The sequence below is a fragment of the Felis catus genome, chromosome D1 (genome assembly GCF_018350175.1).
Source record: "Felis catus isolate Fca126 chromosome D1, F.catus_Fca126_mat1.0, whole genome shotgun sequence".
Lineage (NCBI taxonomy): Eukaryota > Metazoa > Chordata > Mammalia > Carnivora > Felidae > Felis > Felis catus.
In genome coordinates this window covers 82,018,838-82,034,078 of record NC_058377.1, presented here as the reverse complement: position 1 = coordinate 82,034,078, position 15,241 = coordinate 82,018,838, and the positions used below count along the sequence as shown (strand labels likewise).

General features: G+C 38.2%; 1 protein-coding gene across 4 annotated transcripts in view; it reads left to right on the top strand.

The window, feature by feature from the left end:
- The window catches only part of LGR4 (leucine rich repeat containing G protein-coupled receptor 4), a 102,796-nt gene extending 90,092 nt beyond the window's left edge, over positions 1–12,704 (top strand). For all 4 annotated transcript variants that reach the window (XM_045039072.1, XM_045039071.1, XM_023239663.2 and 1 more), the window contains 8 exons: positions 1,029–1,100; positions 2,178–2,243; positions 2,966–3,037; positions 4,664–4,735; positions 5,031–5,156; positions 6,230–6,345; positions 6,601–6,684; positions 9,686–12,704. In XM_045039072.1, the coding sequence (XP_044895007.1) occupies positions 1,029–1,100; positions 2,178–2,243; positions 2,966–3,037; positions 4,664–4,735; positions 5,031–5,156; positions 6,230–6,345; positions 6,601–6,684; positions 9,686–10,962 (1,885 nt within the window). In that variant the 3' untranslated portion in view covers positions 10,963–12,704. The remainder of the gene's footprint in view (positions 1–1,028; positions 1,101–2,177; positions 2,244–2,965; positions 3,038–4,663; positions 4,736–5,030; positions 5,157–6,229; positions 6,346–6,600; positions 6,685–9,685) is intronic.
- The last annotated feature ends 2,537 nt before the right edge of the window (positions 12,705–15,241 follow it).

The following is a 15,241-nucleotide window of genomic DNA, read 5'->3' as shown; positions in this document are numbered from 1 at the left end:
AATTTGGAAAATCGTTTGGGTCACAGTTTTAAAATGGCAACCCTTGAACATTGAACATTTGGTCATGGCACAGCTTCCCAGTAAGTGGTCTGTGAATGGGGTACATACACATCTAAGCCCTTTCTGACCTCAGCTCTCCAGACAGCCAAGAGGAGCCTGAGGCTGCTAAAGGCCTCCAGCCACAAGGAGCCTCACGTAAATGTTACGATTTTCCAATGTGCCAAAATAAAAAAGAGGTTGGGAAGCACTGGGCTCGGGGTTAAACTTGACTCGTTAAGGTAGTTTGGATATATCAAGTATGTTGTATCAGGTGATATGAGGAGGGTAAGAGAGACTAGAATTGGGAAGAACCGCAAGGAGGCCATGGGTATAATCCCCTTGCTAAATGAGTGCATTTAACACCGCTGGCATTCCTCCATGTGGACTGAGATTTCTCCACCTCCATCTGCTTCATTTCACATGTGATTCGATAGTGCTAATAAAAATGAAGAGAGGGTCAGATGCTGGAGACACGAAAAAGGAAGGAAGCACAGGAATTGGGACTGACTGCAGATGGGAACATGGGAAGGGAGGGAGGAAGAGAACATTTCATTCATAACAGTGAGTCAGGTTGCCCGAAAACACAGAAACCAGGTTTGGGGGCAGGATGCCAAGGTAGCTTCGCATGTTTTGGGGGTGAGGTGGTGTTGCAGGTGATTGTAGTCAGGCAGGAACTATGGATAAGTGTTTTTCTGTTGGTCCACGTGAGAAATCAGGCTTGACGTCTGGACAATATAAACATCTCCTGCCACAAGCTTTTCTGCCTGACTATGAAAATGAGATCCGTAACAGAGGCTTAATCCATCTGAGGCCTAATCCATCTTCCCACATGCCTGACTTTAAGGAGTAAATAGGCAGTGGGATACAGAGACTCTAGTTCATATGCAAATATGTGAAAAAAATGTTTCTTTTTCTACCCGAGAATAGCATTTTGTTTACCATCTGAACTTGAACGATTCCATTTCTTAGATGAACAATGTTTTCCACAGGACCTTGACAGGCACGAAGATAAGCAGCATATCCAGTAATTTGTGCCAAGAACAAAAGATGCTTAGGACTTTGTAAGTTGGGTCCCTCTTCCCTTCATATACTTTTTCTTTTATGTACTTCACGTATATTGAGTTTTATTTTGGTCCGCTATTTTCATTAGCTGATTTTAAGGTAGAATTATGTCTTATTTGTTCCCTTTATGGAAATGAGCAGGTGTTTTAGTGACCCAAGGGTAGGTAATGTTTATTTCAATTTGGTTTTCAGGGTTATGTATATGTCATACATCTTGTGACTTTGAACAAAGTAAAACCAGACTAGTCTCTTCCTTGTACTTTTCTTATCTGGGCTTTCTTGCCCTTAATTCTAGATGCCCTGGGACTGTCAGCTCTCCACCTCTTTCTGTTTTATCCAGAACTTAAGCAGAGCCTAAATCTTTCTTGGATCAGGAACCAATTAAGCATGGAGCTTTCCAAAAAATTTCAACTACCCTGGAAAGTAAGGAAGTAAAAATGTCATAAGAGCAAACAATTAAGTTACTAAGTTGTTAATAAGTATTCAGGGTAGAGAGATAGTAACAAAATAAGTGACTGATTGATTAAACAAATCATTAAATCATGTCACGGAATATCAAGCAACAGTGATCACTATGGAGGAAACACTGCAGTGGGATTAAGTGAGAGTTAACGAGTCCCTATATTTGGTTTAATACACATTTTTTTGAAAATGTGAGTTATGCATACCACTCCTTAAAGCTTTATAATTAACATAGAAATTATTTATGGTATAAACAAAATTATAAAAATATAAATTAAAAACCACATAAATCTACCACTTAGACATAATTTTGATATATTTTCCATATCTGTATATTTTATATGCTTAATGTTTTTAATAGTTTTATTTTAAAATTTTTAAACATTTTTAAGTGTTTTTAATGCTGTACTCAACATCATATACTTCAAGTTTGCAATCTTAAGCATGTTATATCACTCTAGAAACTTACAAGTCTTAGAAAAAAAAATAGATGATTTTCTTCAGGCATCTGTCTTTATTACAGATCTTAGTGCTGTTTTCAATACTGAGTACAGCTCTTTTAATTTAGTATTCTGATAACACAGAATTAATTTGTTAATTTTCATTGTTTTAAGGGACTTGTCTTACAACAATATAAAAGACCTTCCAAGCTTTAATGGTTGCCATGCTCTGGAAGAAATGTAAGTTGGTCTTGAACTTACTCTTTTTGCTGTGGTTTATGGTTGATTCATTGAACATTTCCTATTTTAAATAATGGCTTTACCATCAGGAAATTAGAAATATTAAAGAAATAAATGCATATAATCAGGTATCCCTGTGAATAAATGTCATATTGTACTAGTTGTGGCCATACAACCAGCATTTATTAGGTACTTACCAGGCATTCTATGAGACAGTACAGCGGGAGGGCTGTCTACACACACAAAAACAAACAAACAAACAAACAAACAAAAACTGTTCCTGGTTGTTGAGGGAAATCAAACCCAGATACCCACTGTGTACCTGTAAGTTTTGATGGAAGTTTGTTGGGAGATGGGGAGAGGAAGGCACTAATTCTCCCGTCACTGATCCCTTTCTTTACCTTTCCTGTAGCCTTCTCTCCATGGTACTTGGTATGGTTGTACTGTCTTGGGTCCTTTTTTACCATGTTGTCTTCCTGCTCTCCTGAATGGGGTTGATAAGGAATTTAGCTAGTGTACATTAACTCCCAGCATAAATTGGGATGGAATACCAATTAGTCTAACCCTTTCATGTTATTGATGAGGAAATGGCAGTTCTCTTACTTTCAACAAAATCAAGGTTATTTATGAATGAGTATTTAAACTTAGACAAAGTTTAAGAAATGTTATCTTTCAAAATTGAAAATAATTTTTCTCTTTTTTCCTTCATTTTTTTTCCTTAGTTCTTTGCAACGTAATCAGATCCACCAAATAAAAGAAGGTACATTTCAAGGCCTGATATCTCTGAGGATTCTGTAAGTTTCTCTTTGATTATTAGAAACAACTAAAATTTTTGTCAAGTTATAAATTAATCTATCATTATAATTCCCATGATAGATATACTTAAAGATGTGATTTGTTATGTGTAAATGTTGTTCAAATTTTACCACGTGGTACTTTATAAATGATCTAACTTTCAGTATTTTTTGCCTTAGCTGATTTATGCTGTTGTACGTTGGTAAGTGAAATGGTGTAATGTATACAACCTGAGAGATGGAGCTTGTTGGTTTCCTAGTCACAGTGATGAGGTTTGCCAATCCATTAGAGCAGCGGGTAGGCAAACTATAGCCTGTGGGCCGGGTCCAGCCTGCCTTCTGTTTTTGTAAATTAAGTTTTATTGGAACACAGCCACGCTCTTTTAAATGTTGTCTAACACTGCTTTAACCATACGATGGCAGAGTTGAAGAGTTGGAGTAGAGAATATATGACCTAGAGGTGAAAGTATTTACTACTTGGCCCTCTACAGGAAAAATTTGCAGACCCTCACACTGGGGTATATATCATAACAAATATAGCTAATGTGCAACAGACGCACTCATTTGAAAAGTATATTTGTAGTTGAGTGTATATTTGTGCCAAGTTTTCCATTAAGCAGTTGGTGATATAGAGGTGGCTAAGACAGGCCTTGTCCCTGTATTTATAGAACATTAGTGCAGAAAACCCAATATGCTAAAATAGTGAATATTTTTAAAATACAGAACAAATTTGAAAAATTGAAGGCGAAGTGAAATTACACATATTGATTCCTGTCTTCCAATAGATCCCAGTAAGAAATAGAAAATAATTTCTACTACAAAGTATTTTATTAGAGATTGGGATCTTTTCTTGTGGCTGACAGTCTGACTGTGTGTGGGTCTGGGCAGTAGCGAGGAAGGGATCTGGCTCCTAGCTGCAGTCACTTGTAGAGCACCGATAAGCGACAATAGTGAAAAGCTGGCCTTTTTTTGATTCGAAATCAAGTTTGCCGAATTGTCCTGTTATCCGGGAGATGTCTTTAAATTTCCCTTAATGCTCAGTTTAAGTGTGGTTGCTGATTATTTGTTTTATTAATTCTGCGATGTCAGAATTTCTCAGGGTGTGTTTCTGAATACAGTACAGCTCTGGTGTTGATATGATTTTTATTTCCTGCTTGGGAAAGAATGATATCTGAAGCCCTTCTGGAATGCTCTTGTTGACATATTGATTATTTGTCTTCCCTCAGGGCCTTATCACTGACCTTTGAGAAAGCAAATAGTATGAAACCTGTTTTTATTTTCAGCTTTGTCAGGAGCTGAGTTTTTCCTCACCTACTTAATAGTACCAAAGGTTATATCATATCATTTATATTTTTGAACTGGTACCAGAAGGATAAGGTGGAGAAAATTCACAACTGTTTTGAAACAGGTGCCAACTAGAATTATTGCTCCGTGGAACCCATTCCAAGAAATAGATTTTTTGTGAAGGAGAAGAATTCAACATAAACATGGAGTTGTTGGGCGAGATTAATAAGATTTATTATCTTATCAGGGATACTGTGACTACCTCAAATTCCGAAGTATAGTCAGAGTAACTGCAGTTTGAATTTATTTGAAAAGATTAACATGTTATTCTTATAATTGCAGAGATCTGAGTAGAAACCTGATCCATGAAATTCACAGCAGAGCTTTTGCCAAGCTTGGGTCAATAACTAACCTGTAAGTTGATGATTTTATGCAGTAATGTCCTGAAAGTAATAGTCTACAGAAACTTGTGTTTTGGCATTGTCCTATCAAAATATTTTTTTTCTGTTTAGTTGCTCCCTTGTATAAATGCTAAGCCGCAGTGATATAGTGACACCTTCTAGGAAGGCAAGATGAATGCCAGAACTATTGTTTCAGCATGCCTGAACTTCCTCTTAGAGCTCTAGTATTTATGATGTTTACACATGTACAGAGGTTTTTGTGTCATTTGCATCTTCGGAATTAATTTAAAGTCTCATTCACATTTTAGAGATGTAAGTTTCAACGAATTAACTTCATTTCCTACGGAAGGCCTGCATGGGCTAAATCAGCTGAAACTTGTTGGCAACTTCAAGCTACAAGAAGCCCTAGCAGCAAAAGATTTTGTTAATCTCAGGTGCGTTTTTGCTTATTTTTCTTTTTTGTTGGGGTTATGGTGTGCCCCTAAAATATAGAGTAGGCTAGTTTTGGGCTGTGGTTCCCAGATTTTCTGGGAGGCTGTAAGTTAAGAGTATTTTCTACCTCAGTCCTCACAAATTTGGTAAAAAAAAAAAAAAATAGAACATGAGCATTACGCCTTAGTTTTTGAGAACATGAATTTCCAGCCCTTGAGGCTGTCAGGAGATAATGTAGCCATTCATCAGACTGGTTTTTTATACAGTAGATTTGTCATGAACAATGTGGGGAGAACCACATAAGTGTGAACCTACAGAAAATTGATACAGTAGTGTAATACTTCATAGAGATATTTGATATAGTAGAGACAGGGCTTGGGGATATTACTGTGGGAGAAGAAAATAAATATTTTTATTACACTTATGTGAACAAAGTAAATTCATTTAATGGTGTAAAGTCGCAAATGATCTGGGACATTAATATGAAATGAAACTACCAGTATCCTATGATAAATTAAGCATGGTAAATTCACGTATAAAGGGAGTCTGATAAGATTACACTTTAAATTGCGGTATTACTCCTAAATTGTAAATATGGTTTGTTTTAAATTCAGCTTTTAAAAGCACATCTTATATGAAAAGAGAAATTCATGGTGTCACCTACCCGAGTTCTTTTCGCAGATGAGGAAACTGAGGCCCAGAGAGGCTAATGACCAGTTTTTAATTTTTTTTTTTCAACGTTTTTATTTATTTCTGGGACAGAGAGAGACAGAGCATGAACGGGGGAGGGGCAGAGAGAGAGGGAGACACAGAATCGGAAACAGGCTCCAGGCTCTGAGCCATCAGCCCAGAGCCTGATGCGGGGCTCGAACTCCCGGACCGCGAGATCGTGACCTGGCTGAAGTCGGACGCTTAACTGACTGCACCACCCAGGCGCCCCGCTAATGACCAGTTTTTAAAGCATGTGACAGTCAGGTCTGACTCCTAGGGCACTTAAACATTGAAATACTTTTTACAAAACAAAAGCATGTCTGTGAAGTTGTTCTTCAATGTAGATTTTTGCAATTTTCTCCAGGTCTTTATCAGTACCATATGCTTATCAGTGCTGTGCATTTTGGGGTTGTGACTCTTATGCACATTCAAACACGGAAGATACCAGCCTCCAGGACCACAGTGTGGCAAAGGATAAAGGCGAGTGCATGTACTTTTTAAAATAGAATGTGCTTTATGGCATTAATTCAAGTCTCTGTTATTGTAATCATTTTTGAAGAATAAATAGGAAATATGTGAGAAAATGGCATAGAATGTGTTACTTGCATCTTTAGTATGTTATTAAGCCTCATGGAAGCTGAACTCAACTCATGTACAAGAGAGAAGATTGCAGGAAAGTATGGTTCTTTTGAACTGCATAAAACTGGAATTAAGCAGTTTACGTTATCTATTCAGGTCCCACGGGTGCAGCGGGTGTCACGAGCAGTGCAGAGAATGAAGAACACAGTCAAATAATTATCCACTGTACGCCCTCCACAGGTATGCCCAACACATTTTGCTGTAGTGTCTTGCTCTAAATAAACATTAGGCACGTAGAACTAAAACTTAGGGGCGGGATGTGATTTTTTGTAACAGGAGTGGTGCTAGATGATCTCACAAGGCCTTCTGCCTCAAGCGGTGGTCTGCATACCAGGAGCTTAGGCGTCCCTTGTAGAATCTCTGTCCCAGACTTACTGACTCAGAGTCTTTGTGTTACCTAGTTCCCTGGAGGGTTATGCGCATGCAAAATCGAGAAGCACTTTCTGAATGCTTCTTTAACTCTAGCGACCAGTTCTAGGACTTAACTGATCTGCAAGGATTTTTAGTGTAACCTTTTTTTTTTTTAATGCAACTTTGATTTTCCTTTTCTTTCTACTTTATTTCACTGAACTTCAGTGGACTTGGGAAAGTTACTAAAATGAGACCACATATTTGGTTGTGACCATAATGTTGGACTCTGCCTCATCTATCAGGGAAGATAGATTTGGAATTTTACTGTAAAAGAAAAAAAATAAATAATTGGCTAACTGGTGTGCTATGAAGTAGAATTTTTTTTAATATAATAACATGGGATGATCTGAATATTGAGTTTATAACTCAGAATCAAAAGTATTATGGACTTTCTAATGATGACTGCTGAATTGTGAGCTTTTTAAGGGGCTGTGTATGTATTCTTTTAATACTTAGCACAGTGCCTGTGTTGAGAATGAGCTTAAAGTGACCAGATGAGCAAATGGAATTGGCAAGAATCATTTCAGCGTAGGCAGTGTATATTATCTAGGTTCTGAATTAATTGTTGGAAGTTAAGAGGGTGGAGCTTGCTCACTGGCCTGATTGGGGTTCTTGTATTGGAGAATGTGCATAAGGAACTGACAACCCAATGAGAAGGGAACAGCTTTGTTAAAGAGGAGACTAGACCTGAACAGGCAGGGATTCCATTTCCTCTACACTGAATTTAAACCTTAGCCAGGAAGAAAGTTGGTCTAAGATTCCTCCCCACTCCCCCCACTGCGGTAGAGTTACACTGCGGGCTTGACTCCCCACTCAGCTGTAGTAAAACACAGACCCCCAAGTGCTCACGCAGAAGCAGGGAGTAGCAGAGAGTGCGATCCATCTGTTAGAACTGGAGGAGGCAGCCAGTTTTCAGACAGTGACTGGGTGGAGCCTGCTTCCCAGGGGAGAGTATCTCCACCTACCAGACACTTCCAAAAGGAAGTCCTGTTCTCTCAGGTCAGATGAGCTACTCCTTCTTCCTTGAAGGAAGATGAGTTCAGATACAGAGATAAAGGTGGAAGCTTCCTCCTAACATTTCCTAAGGGGGTGGGGGGGGGGGGGGGAGGATAAAAAATTTTTTTAAGTTTCTTGTGATATTTGGAAGTCAGATAGATATAAATGTTGCTGAGCTGGCTTGTAAGGTCTGTGAATGTCTCAGCAATTTAAAATGTGGGATGTATCAAAGTTCATGACAGTTCAGAAAGATACATCAGAACATGTGTTTTAGGCAATTGTAATACATAGTTTTCTTGAGCTTTGTAAACAAAATTTAGTTTTCCTTTACTAATTTTAAAATAAAATAGTTGTCATTTGTGACATAACTAGCCCGTCAAAGTACATACAATTTAGTTACTAAATTAGTTCTTGCAATTCTAGTTTAAATTTCACAGGGTTTTATTGGATGTGGCTTTGTATGAACAGCTAACATCAGTGTGGTTTTGCCCTCACTCTATTTATTGTCTTATTGAATAACTTTTGTCAGGTCTATTGAACACTTTGACGTCTCAATTTCTCTGGATGGAAAGTGGGTATAATTTTACCTATCTTAATCTGCTTCATCAGATTGCCCTTGAAAGCCACATAAATACATGTACATACATACACATACATAATTTTTAAAAGCTGTATTGGGACTGGGAAGGAGGAAGAAAAGGACCTAGGGGCACCTGGGTGGCTCAGTTGCTTAAACGGCTGACTTAAGCTCAGATCATGATCTCACGGTTCGTGAGTTCTAGCCCCGCATTGGGCTCTGTGCTGACAGCTCAAAGCCTGGAGCCTGCTTCAGATTCTGTGTCTCCTTCTCTCTCTGTCCCTCTCCCACTTGTGCTGTTTCTCTCTCTCTCAGAAATAAATAAATATTTAAAAAAAAAAAAAAAGAAAGAAAAGAACCTAGTATTTATAGAAGTCCACCTCTGTACCTAGTAACTTTCTTGCGTATCTCATGGATGTAATTTTATTTAAGCTACACAATGCTATAAAATAGGCATTATTGTCCACAAGTGAGAAAATGAAATTTATAGAGGTTTAAGTTGCTTTCTTAAGGAAGAGTAGCAAGTTATGAACCCCATATTAAAGCCCTAGTTTATCTAATTCCAAGCCTTCAGTGTATCAAGTACTTATCATGTATGAGGCACCGTCCTATATATATATCTATATATATATATCTATAGATATATATATACACACATATATATATGTATATATGCATATATATGTATATATATGTATATATATATCTATGCATATATATGCATTTGGTATGACTTTACCAAATATTTAATAAAAGAAATTAAAGTCAGTTATTTTTATTTAAAAATTTTAAAATATGCCTCAGTGGTAGTAATTTTATTATTATTTTTTAGCTTTATTTATTTATTTTGAGAGAGAGAAGGAGAAAGAGAATTCCAAGCCGTGTCCGCATTGCCAGCACAGAGGCCAATGCAGGGCTCAACCCCACGAACCGTGAGATCATGACCTGAGCCAAAACCAAGAGTCTGACGCTTAGCTGACTGAGTCACCCAGGCACCCCCAAATCAGTTATTTTTAAAATAGCCTAGTCCAGTGACTAAAATATCTAAGAAATAGTCATCTTTTCAGTTTGGTTCAATTCAGTTGTAGCAGCAGATTTAATTATGCTAGATTAACCATCCTTATTTTTCTTGCAGTCCAGAGCGTACGGGAATATGGTGTTTTCTAAATTGTCTTTTATTTCTCTCTCTTGTTTTAGGTGCCTTTAAGCCCTGCGAGTACTTACTGGGAAGTTGGATGATCCGTCTTACCGTGTGGTTCATTTTCCTGGTTGCAGTGTTTTTCAACCTGCTGGTCATTTTAACCACATTTGCATCTTGTACATCACTGCCTTCCTCCAAACTGTTCATAGGCCTCATTTCTGTATCCAACTTATTCATGGGAGCTTACACCGGCATCTTAACTTTTCTGGACGCCGTGTCCTGGGGCAGATTTGCTGAATTTGGCATTTGGTGGGAGATTGGCAATGGGTGCAGGATAGCTGGGTTTCTTGCAATTTTCTCCTCCGAAAGTGCCATATTTCTATTAATGCTGGCAGCTGTCGAAAGAAGCTTATCTGCAAAAGATGTCATGAAAAACGGGAAAAGCCGTCGTCTCAAGCACTTCCGGGCTGCTGCCCTTCTTGCTTTTCTGGGAGCTGCAGTGGCAGGCTGTTTTCCACTTTTCCACAGCGGGGAGTATTCTGCCTCACCCCTCTGCTTGCCATTCCCCACGGGAGAAACGCCATCTCTAGGATTCACTGTAACCTTAGTGTTGTTAAACTCCCTGGCGTTTTTATTAATGGCCATCGTCTACACAAAACTGTACTGCAACTTGGAAAAGGAGGACCTTTCAGAGAACGCACATTCTAGCATGATTAAGCACGTTGCCTGGCTCATCTTCACCAACTGCATCTTTTTTTGCCCCGTTGCGTTTTTCTCCTTTGCGCCGTTGATCACTGCGGTCTCCATCAGCCCTGAAATTATGAAGTCTGTCACTCTGATCTTCTTCCCGTTGCCCGCTTGCCTGAATCCAGTCCTCTATGTGTTCTTCAACCCAAAGTTTAAAGACGACTGGAAGTCGCTGAAGCGACACATTACCAAGAAGAGCGGATCGGTGTCAGTGTCCATCGGTAGCCAGGCTGGCTGCGTGGAACAGGATTTCTACTATGACTGTGGCATGTACTCGCATTTGCAGGGTAACCTGGCCGTGTGTGACTGCTGTGAGTCCTTTCTTTTGACAAAGCCAGTGTCCTGCAAACACTTAATAAAATCACACAGCTGTCCTGCATTGGCGGTGGGTTCTTGCCAAAGACCGGACAGCTATTGGTCCGACTGTGGCACGCAATCCGCCCACTCTGATTATGCAGACGAAGAGGATTCCTTCGTCTCGGACAGTTCGGACCAGGTGCAGGCCTGCGGACGAGCCTGCTTCTATCAGAGTCGAGGATTCCCTTTGGTGCGCTATGCTTACAATCTACCGAGAGTCAAAGACTGAACTGGTGTGTTTGTAACTGTTTCCCCCATCAACCAAAATCACAGCATTTAGAGAAGAACCCTGGTCTGACCTTTCATCTGGGAAGCACTTCTGGGATCACTGCCTGGTGTGTCACTTAGAAGGAGGAGAAGGGGGGCAGTTGATTTCTGAAACCAGACGTTCTCAAGGAACAAGTGCCTAACCTGTCAGTCGATGGAAAATGCAACGTGCAAGCCATGTGTGGTCTATTTGGAACAAGTTTATAACTTGAAAAATTTTATGTATATCATAGCAATATCATGTTAGGTTTTCCTGATCCACGAGAAGCAGATTTATACCGATTTCTGAACTAAGCACAAGGTGAACAACAGCTGTTAATATTTTTTTAAGAATATTTTAAAATGTGATTTTATGTAGCTAAGAAAAAGCCTTGCTAATTTTACCTAATGGTTCATCATTAATCTCAGGACAACTTAACTGCAGGGCCAAAAAAGGGATTGTCTCCCAGGTAAAACTGTGAGAACAGAAGAGTAGGCATCGCCTGATTGCATTTTCTGGTCCCATCTTTCACACAACAGAATCATAAATTCTGTTTAAGTGATTTATAAACCTAAAACCTGAAGATGTTTTTAAAACAATATTAACAACTGTTAGATTTTAAAAGAATAGCTGAACGTGTGTTTTCAGTGCTCACGCTTCGCTGTGGTGCAAACCCAGTAATTTTGCCCTCAGTGTCTTGTGACCACACTAGGAAAAAGTAAAGGACTCATTGTTGTGTGGGTTTGGTAGATTTGGCTAAACTACTAACTGATATGGGATTTTAATAGTATCTGAGGGACTTGATGGCTCTGTGGAATGTTCTCGTTAAAAAACATTTCTTAGTATCATTGGCTGAACCGACATTTTCCAATTTTGTTGGTATGTTATCTACATATAGTTTGAATTACGCAGAAAATAAACAGTGGTAAATTATTGTATTAAGTTGGAAGAAATTGGGAGTAATTATGACACAAAGCACTTATAATTATTTCTTAGTGAGCTGGATTCTCCTGAATCTGTGCTGTTACATGGTAGCTTCCATACATTTTCCCCTTACTGTGATTTAAATACGAAAGAGCCTATGCTACAGTTCAGATACTGTGTCCTTGTGAGATAAAACAAATCTGTCATTTAAGAAAAAGAATAAAGCTTAGGCCTGTGTCTTTAACAATTAAAAATTTTACTTGATTCTTATCTATGGACTTTTGACATGTCACTATGTGGAGTCTTAAAGTTATAAATGTTTTTTGAACCATATGCTAAATCAATAGCAAACCCACTGCCATATTAGTTATTCAGGATATACTAAAAAACATTAAGCTAGTTTGCAGTTTAATAGTTAAACTGTATATAATGTGCATATAATGAATTTTTATCTTATGTAAATTATTTTTAGAACACAAGTTGGGAAATGTGGCTTCTGTTCATTTCGTTTAATTAAAGCTACCTCCTAAACTGTAGTGGCTGCCAGTAGCAGAATGTTAAATTGTGGTTTATATACTTTTTTTTGCCTTGTAAATAGTCTTGGTTGTACATTGTCAGTGTAATAAAAACAGAATCTTTGTATATCAAAATCATGTAGTTTGTATAAAATGCGGGAGGGATTTATTTACAGTGTGATGTAATTTTGTAAGGCCAACTATTCACAAGTTTTTAAAGTTGCTATCATGTTTGTTTATTTACACATCTGATAAATATTAAATCATAACTTGGAAAAAAATCTAGCTAGAAGTGTTTTTTCTCCAAAATTCAAGTTACCGAAAACTTCACATTTCATTTAAAACATAGAATAGCAGATACCTCAACTATGTGGTAGATTGTACTATACATGTAGTGGGAAACACTATTGCATCTTGAGTCTGAATGATAACTCGTGGAAAACAAATTGTGAAATTTAAGAGACTACCATTAATTAGGTCTTTGTTTAAAAGCAAATGATTGGGGATCCTAGCTAGCTTAGCTGGTGGAGCGTGCAACTCTTCATCTCGGGGTTGTAAATTCAAGCCCCACCACCTTGGATGTAGAGATTACTTTTTTTTAAAATTTTTTTTAATGTTTATTTATTTGGGGGGGGGGCACAGTGTGAGTAGGGGAGGGGTAGAGAGAGAGAATCTCAGGGAAGCTCCATGCTGTCAGCACAGAGCCTGATGTGGGGCTTGAACTGAACTCACAAATGGTAAGATCATGACCTGAGCTGAAACCAAGAGTTGGACGCTTAATGGACTGAGCTACCCAGGCATCCTGGATGTAGAGATCACTTTAAAAAACTAAATAATAAAAGCAAATGATTAGTAATCCTTCATGACACCAAATGTAGTCAGTTGCCCAAATGCTTAGCTATAAATATGCACAATCATCGAGCCCTAATTTTACAGACGAGAAAATAGAGGACTTGATGAAATTTAAGTGAATAGCTAAATCCTACACAACAGATAAGAAACCAAACCAGTACCCAATTCTTCTTAATGTGAGACATCAGCTTTTGGTTTTGTTAATTTGTTTTAAACTTAACTTTGTGTCTGGAATTTCCATAACAAAAAGAATAGTATAATTACCCTTCCCATCACCTCAGCCTTCACCCCAGGTACCCATCACCCAACTGTGGCAATTATCAACAGCACATGGTAAATCTTGTTTCATCTGCGTCCCATGCACTAACTCGCTCTAATCCATCTGCCCCTTGGATTATTTCTTGTCGTCTATTTACTTATTTTGAGAGAGATGGAGAGTGTAAGCAGGGGAGGGGCAGAGAGAGACAGGGACAGAGAGAATCCCAAGCAGGTTCCACACTGTCAGCTCAGAGCCTGAAGTGGGGCTCAAACTCATGAACTGCAAGATCATGACCTGAGCCGAAATCAACAGTTGGACATCTAATGGACCGAACCATCCAGGCATCCCTACCCCTTGGATTATTTTGAAGTGAATCTAAGACATGTTTCATCTGTAAAGATTTCAGTATGTCCGGGGATAAATTTTTAAAACTTGCCTAATTATTGCTACAGGCTAACTGGTAATGGTGTTATTTTTGTAACAAAGATAGGGATTTTTAAGCAAAAGTTGCTCTTGTACAAGGTTACAAAGTCAGCAAAAAATAAAAATTTATCTCAACTGTACCATGAAAATGAGTAGTAAGTAGAGAAGTTACCAAAAACTTAAGGGGGGGGAGGCCTTCTTTTGAGCTTATTTATACATGTATATATAATTCTACCAAACTTGATTATGGCTTCTCAGTCACAGTAATGACAAGGCACTGTAAGAAAGGAGACCACAGAACTCAATTATGTTCAAGCCCCAGCACCAATGCCATGGATCTCTTTGGTTCATTATCTCCAGTGTTGCTACAGCACAATGCAGTAGATGGTCATTATGACGATTCTCAAGACATCAAGGGAAGGACATAATTTGTTTAGTCAAACATTTTGAGGAGGCAGAAACGTATGACATTTTAGATTCCTATACAAAGAGGTCAAAGTGGAAAAGTTTGGGAGTTTAAATGACACAATTTATCATTTTCTGTTTTCTCTGTCAGGTCCTATGCCAGAAACTTTGAGAATTAATGACACACTAATGACTGGGAGATAGGTTACCTCCCTGTTACAAAGGAGTAAGTTAGGAAAGCCAAAGAGCTTGTTTAAGGGAATCTCATGAGTAAGAAGAAAATCACTGATTCAAATCCAGGTCCCCTTCATACTAACACTTTTATGTTTTTTTCCTCCTCTGCTTCAGGGATGTCAGATTATGTTGGGAATAGCTTGTTACCTCCTATGAAGCCCTGAAGTGGCCTGAGGCCTTTTAATGCTGTTACTGATTCTAGGGAGGTTCTCATAAAAGTCTTAACCAGATCTGCCAATATTGAAAAACAGAAGTAACTCAAGAAGTACAGAATGTAAACTCCACTAAGCCCATTTTATTTCTTGATTGACTATATTACACAGTTAAATTGATCTAATTTTCTGCCATTTGCATTGTTTTTACTGAAAATTTTAACAAAATTAACAAAAATTAGCATTCCACTAAAATAGTTTCAACCATGTCATACTTTATTAATTATAGCTACTGCCTTGTGAATTGCCCTTGGTTGCTATTATTTCTGCCGTACCTCATTCTCACGTGTCAAATTTTGCAGATCTAAATTTCATCAAAAATTTTCTATTACTCTTTGGTCAATAACAAATTTTGTGTGCTGTCTTAGCCTTTGCCACTTTTCAGTCTGATATTTCTACTAGTAATATGCATCATGAGCTGGACCAAAGCCATATTT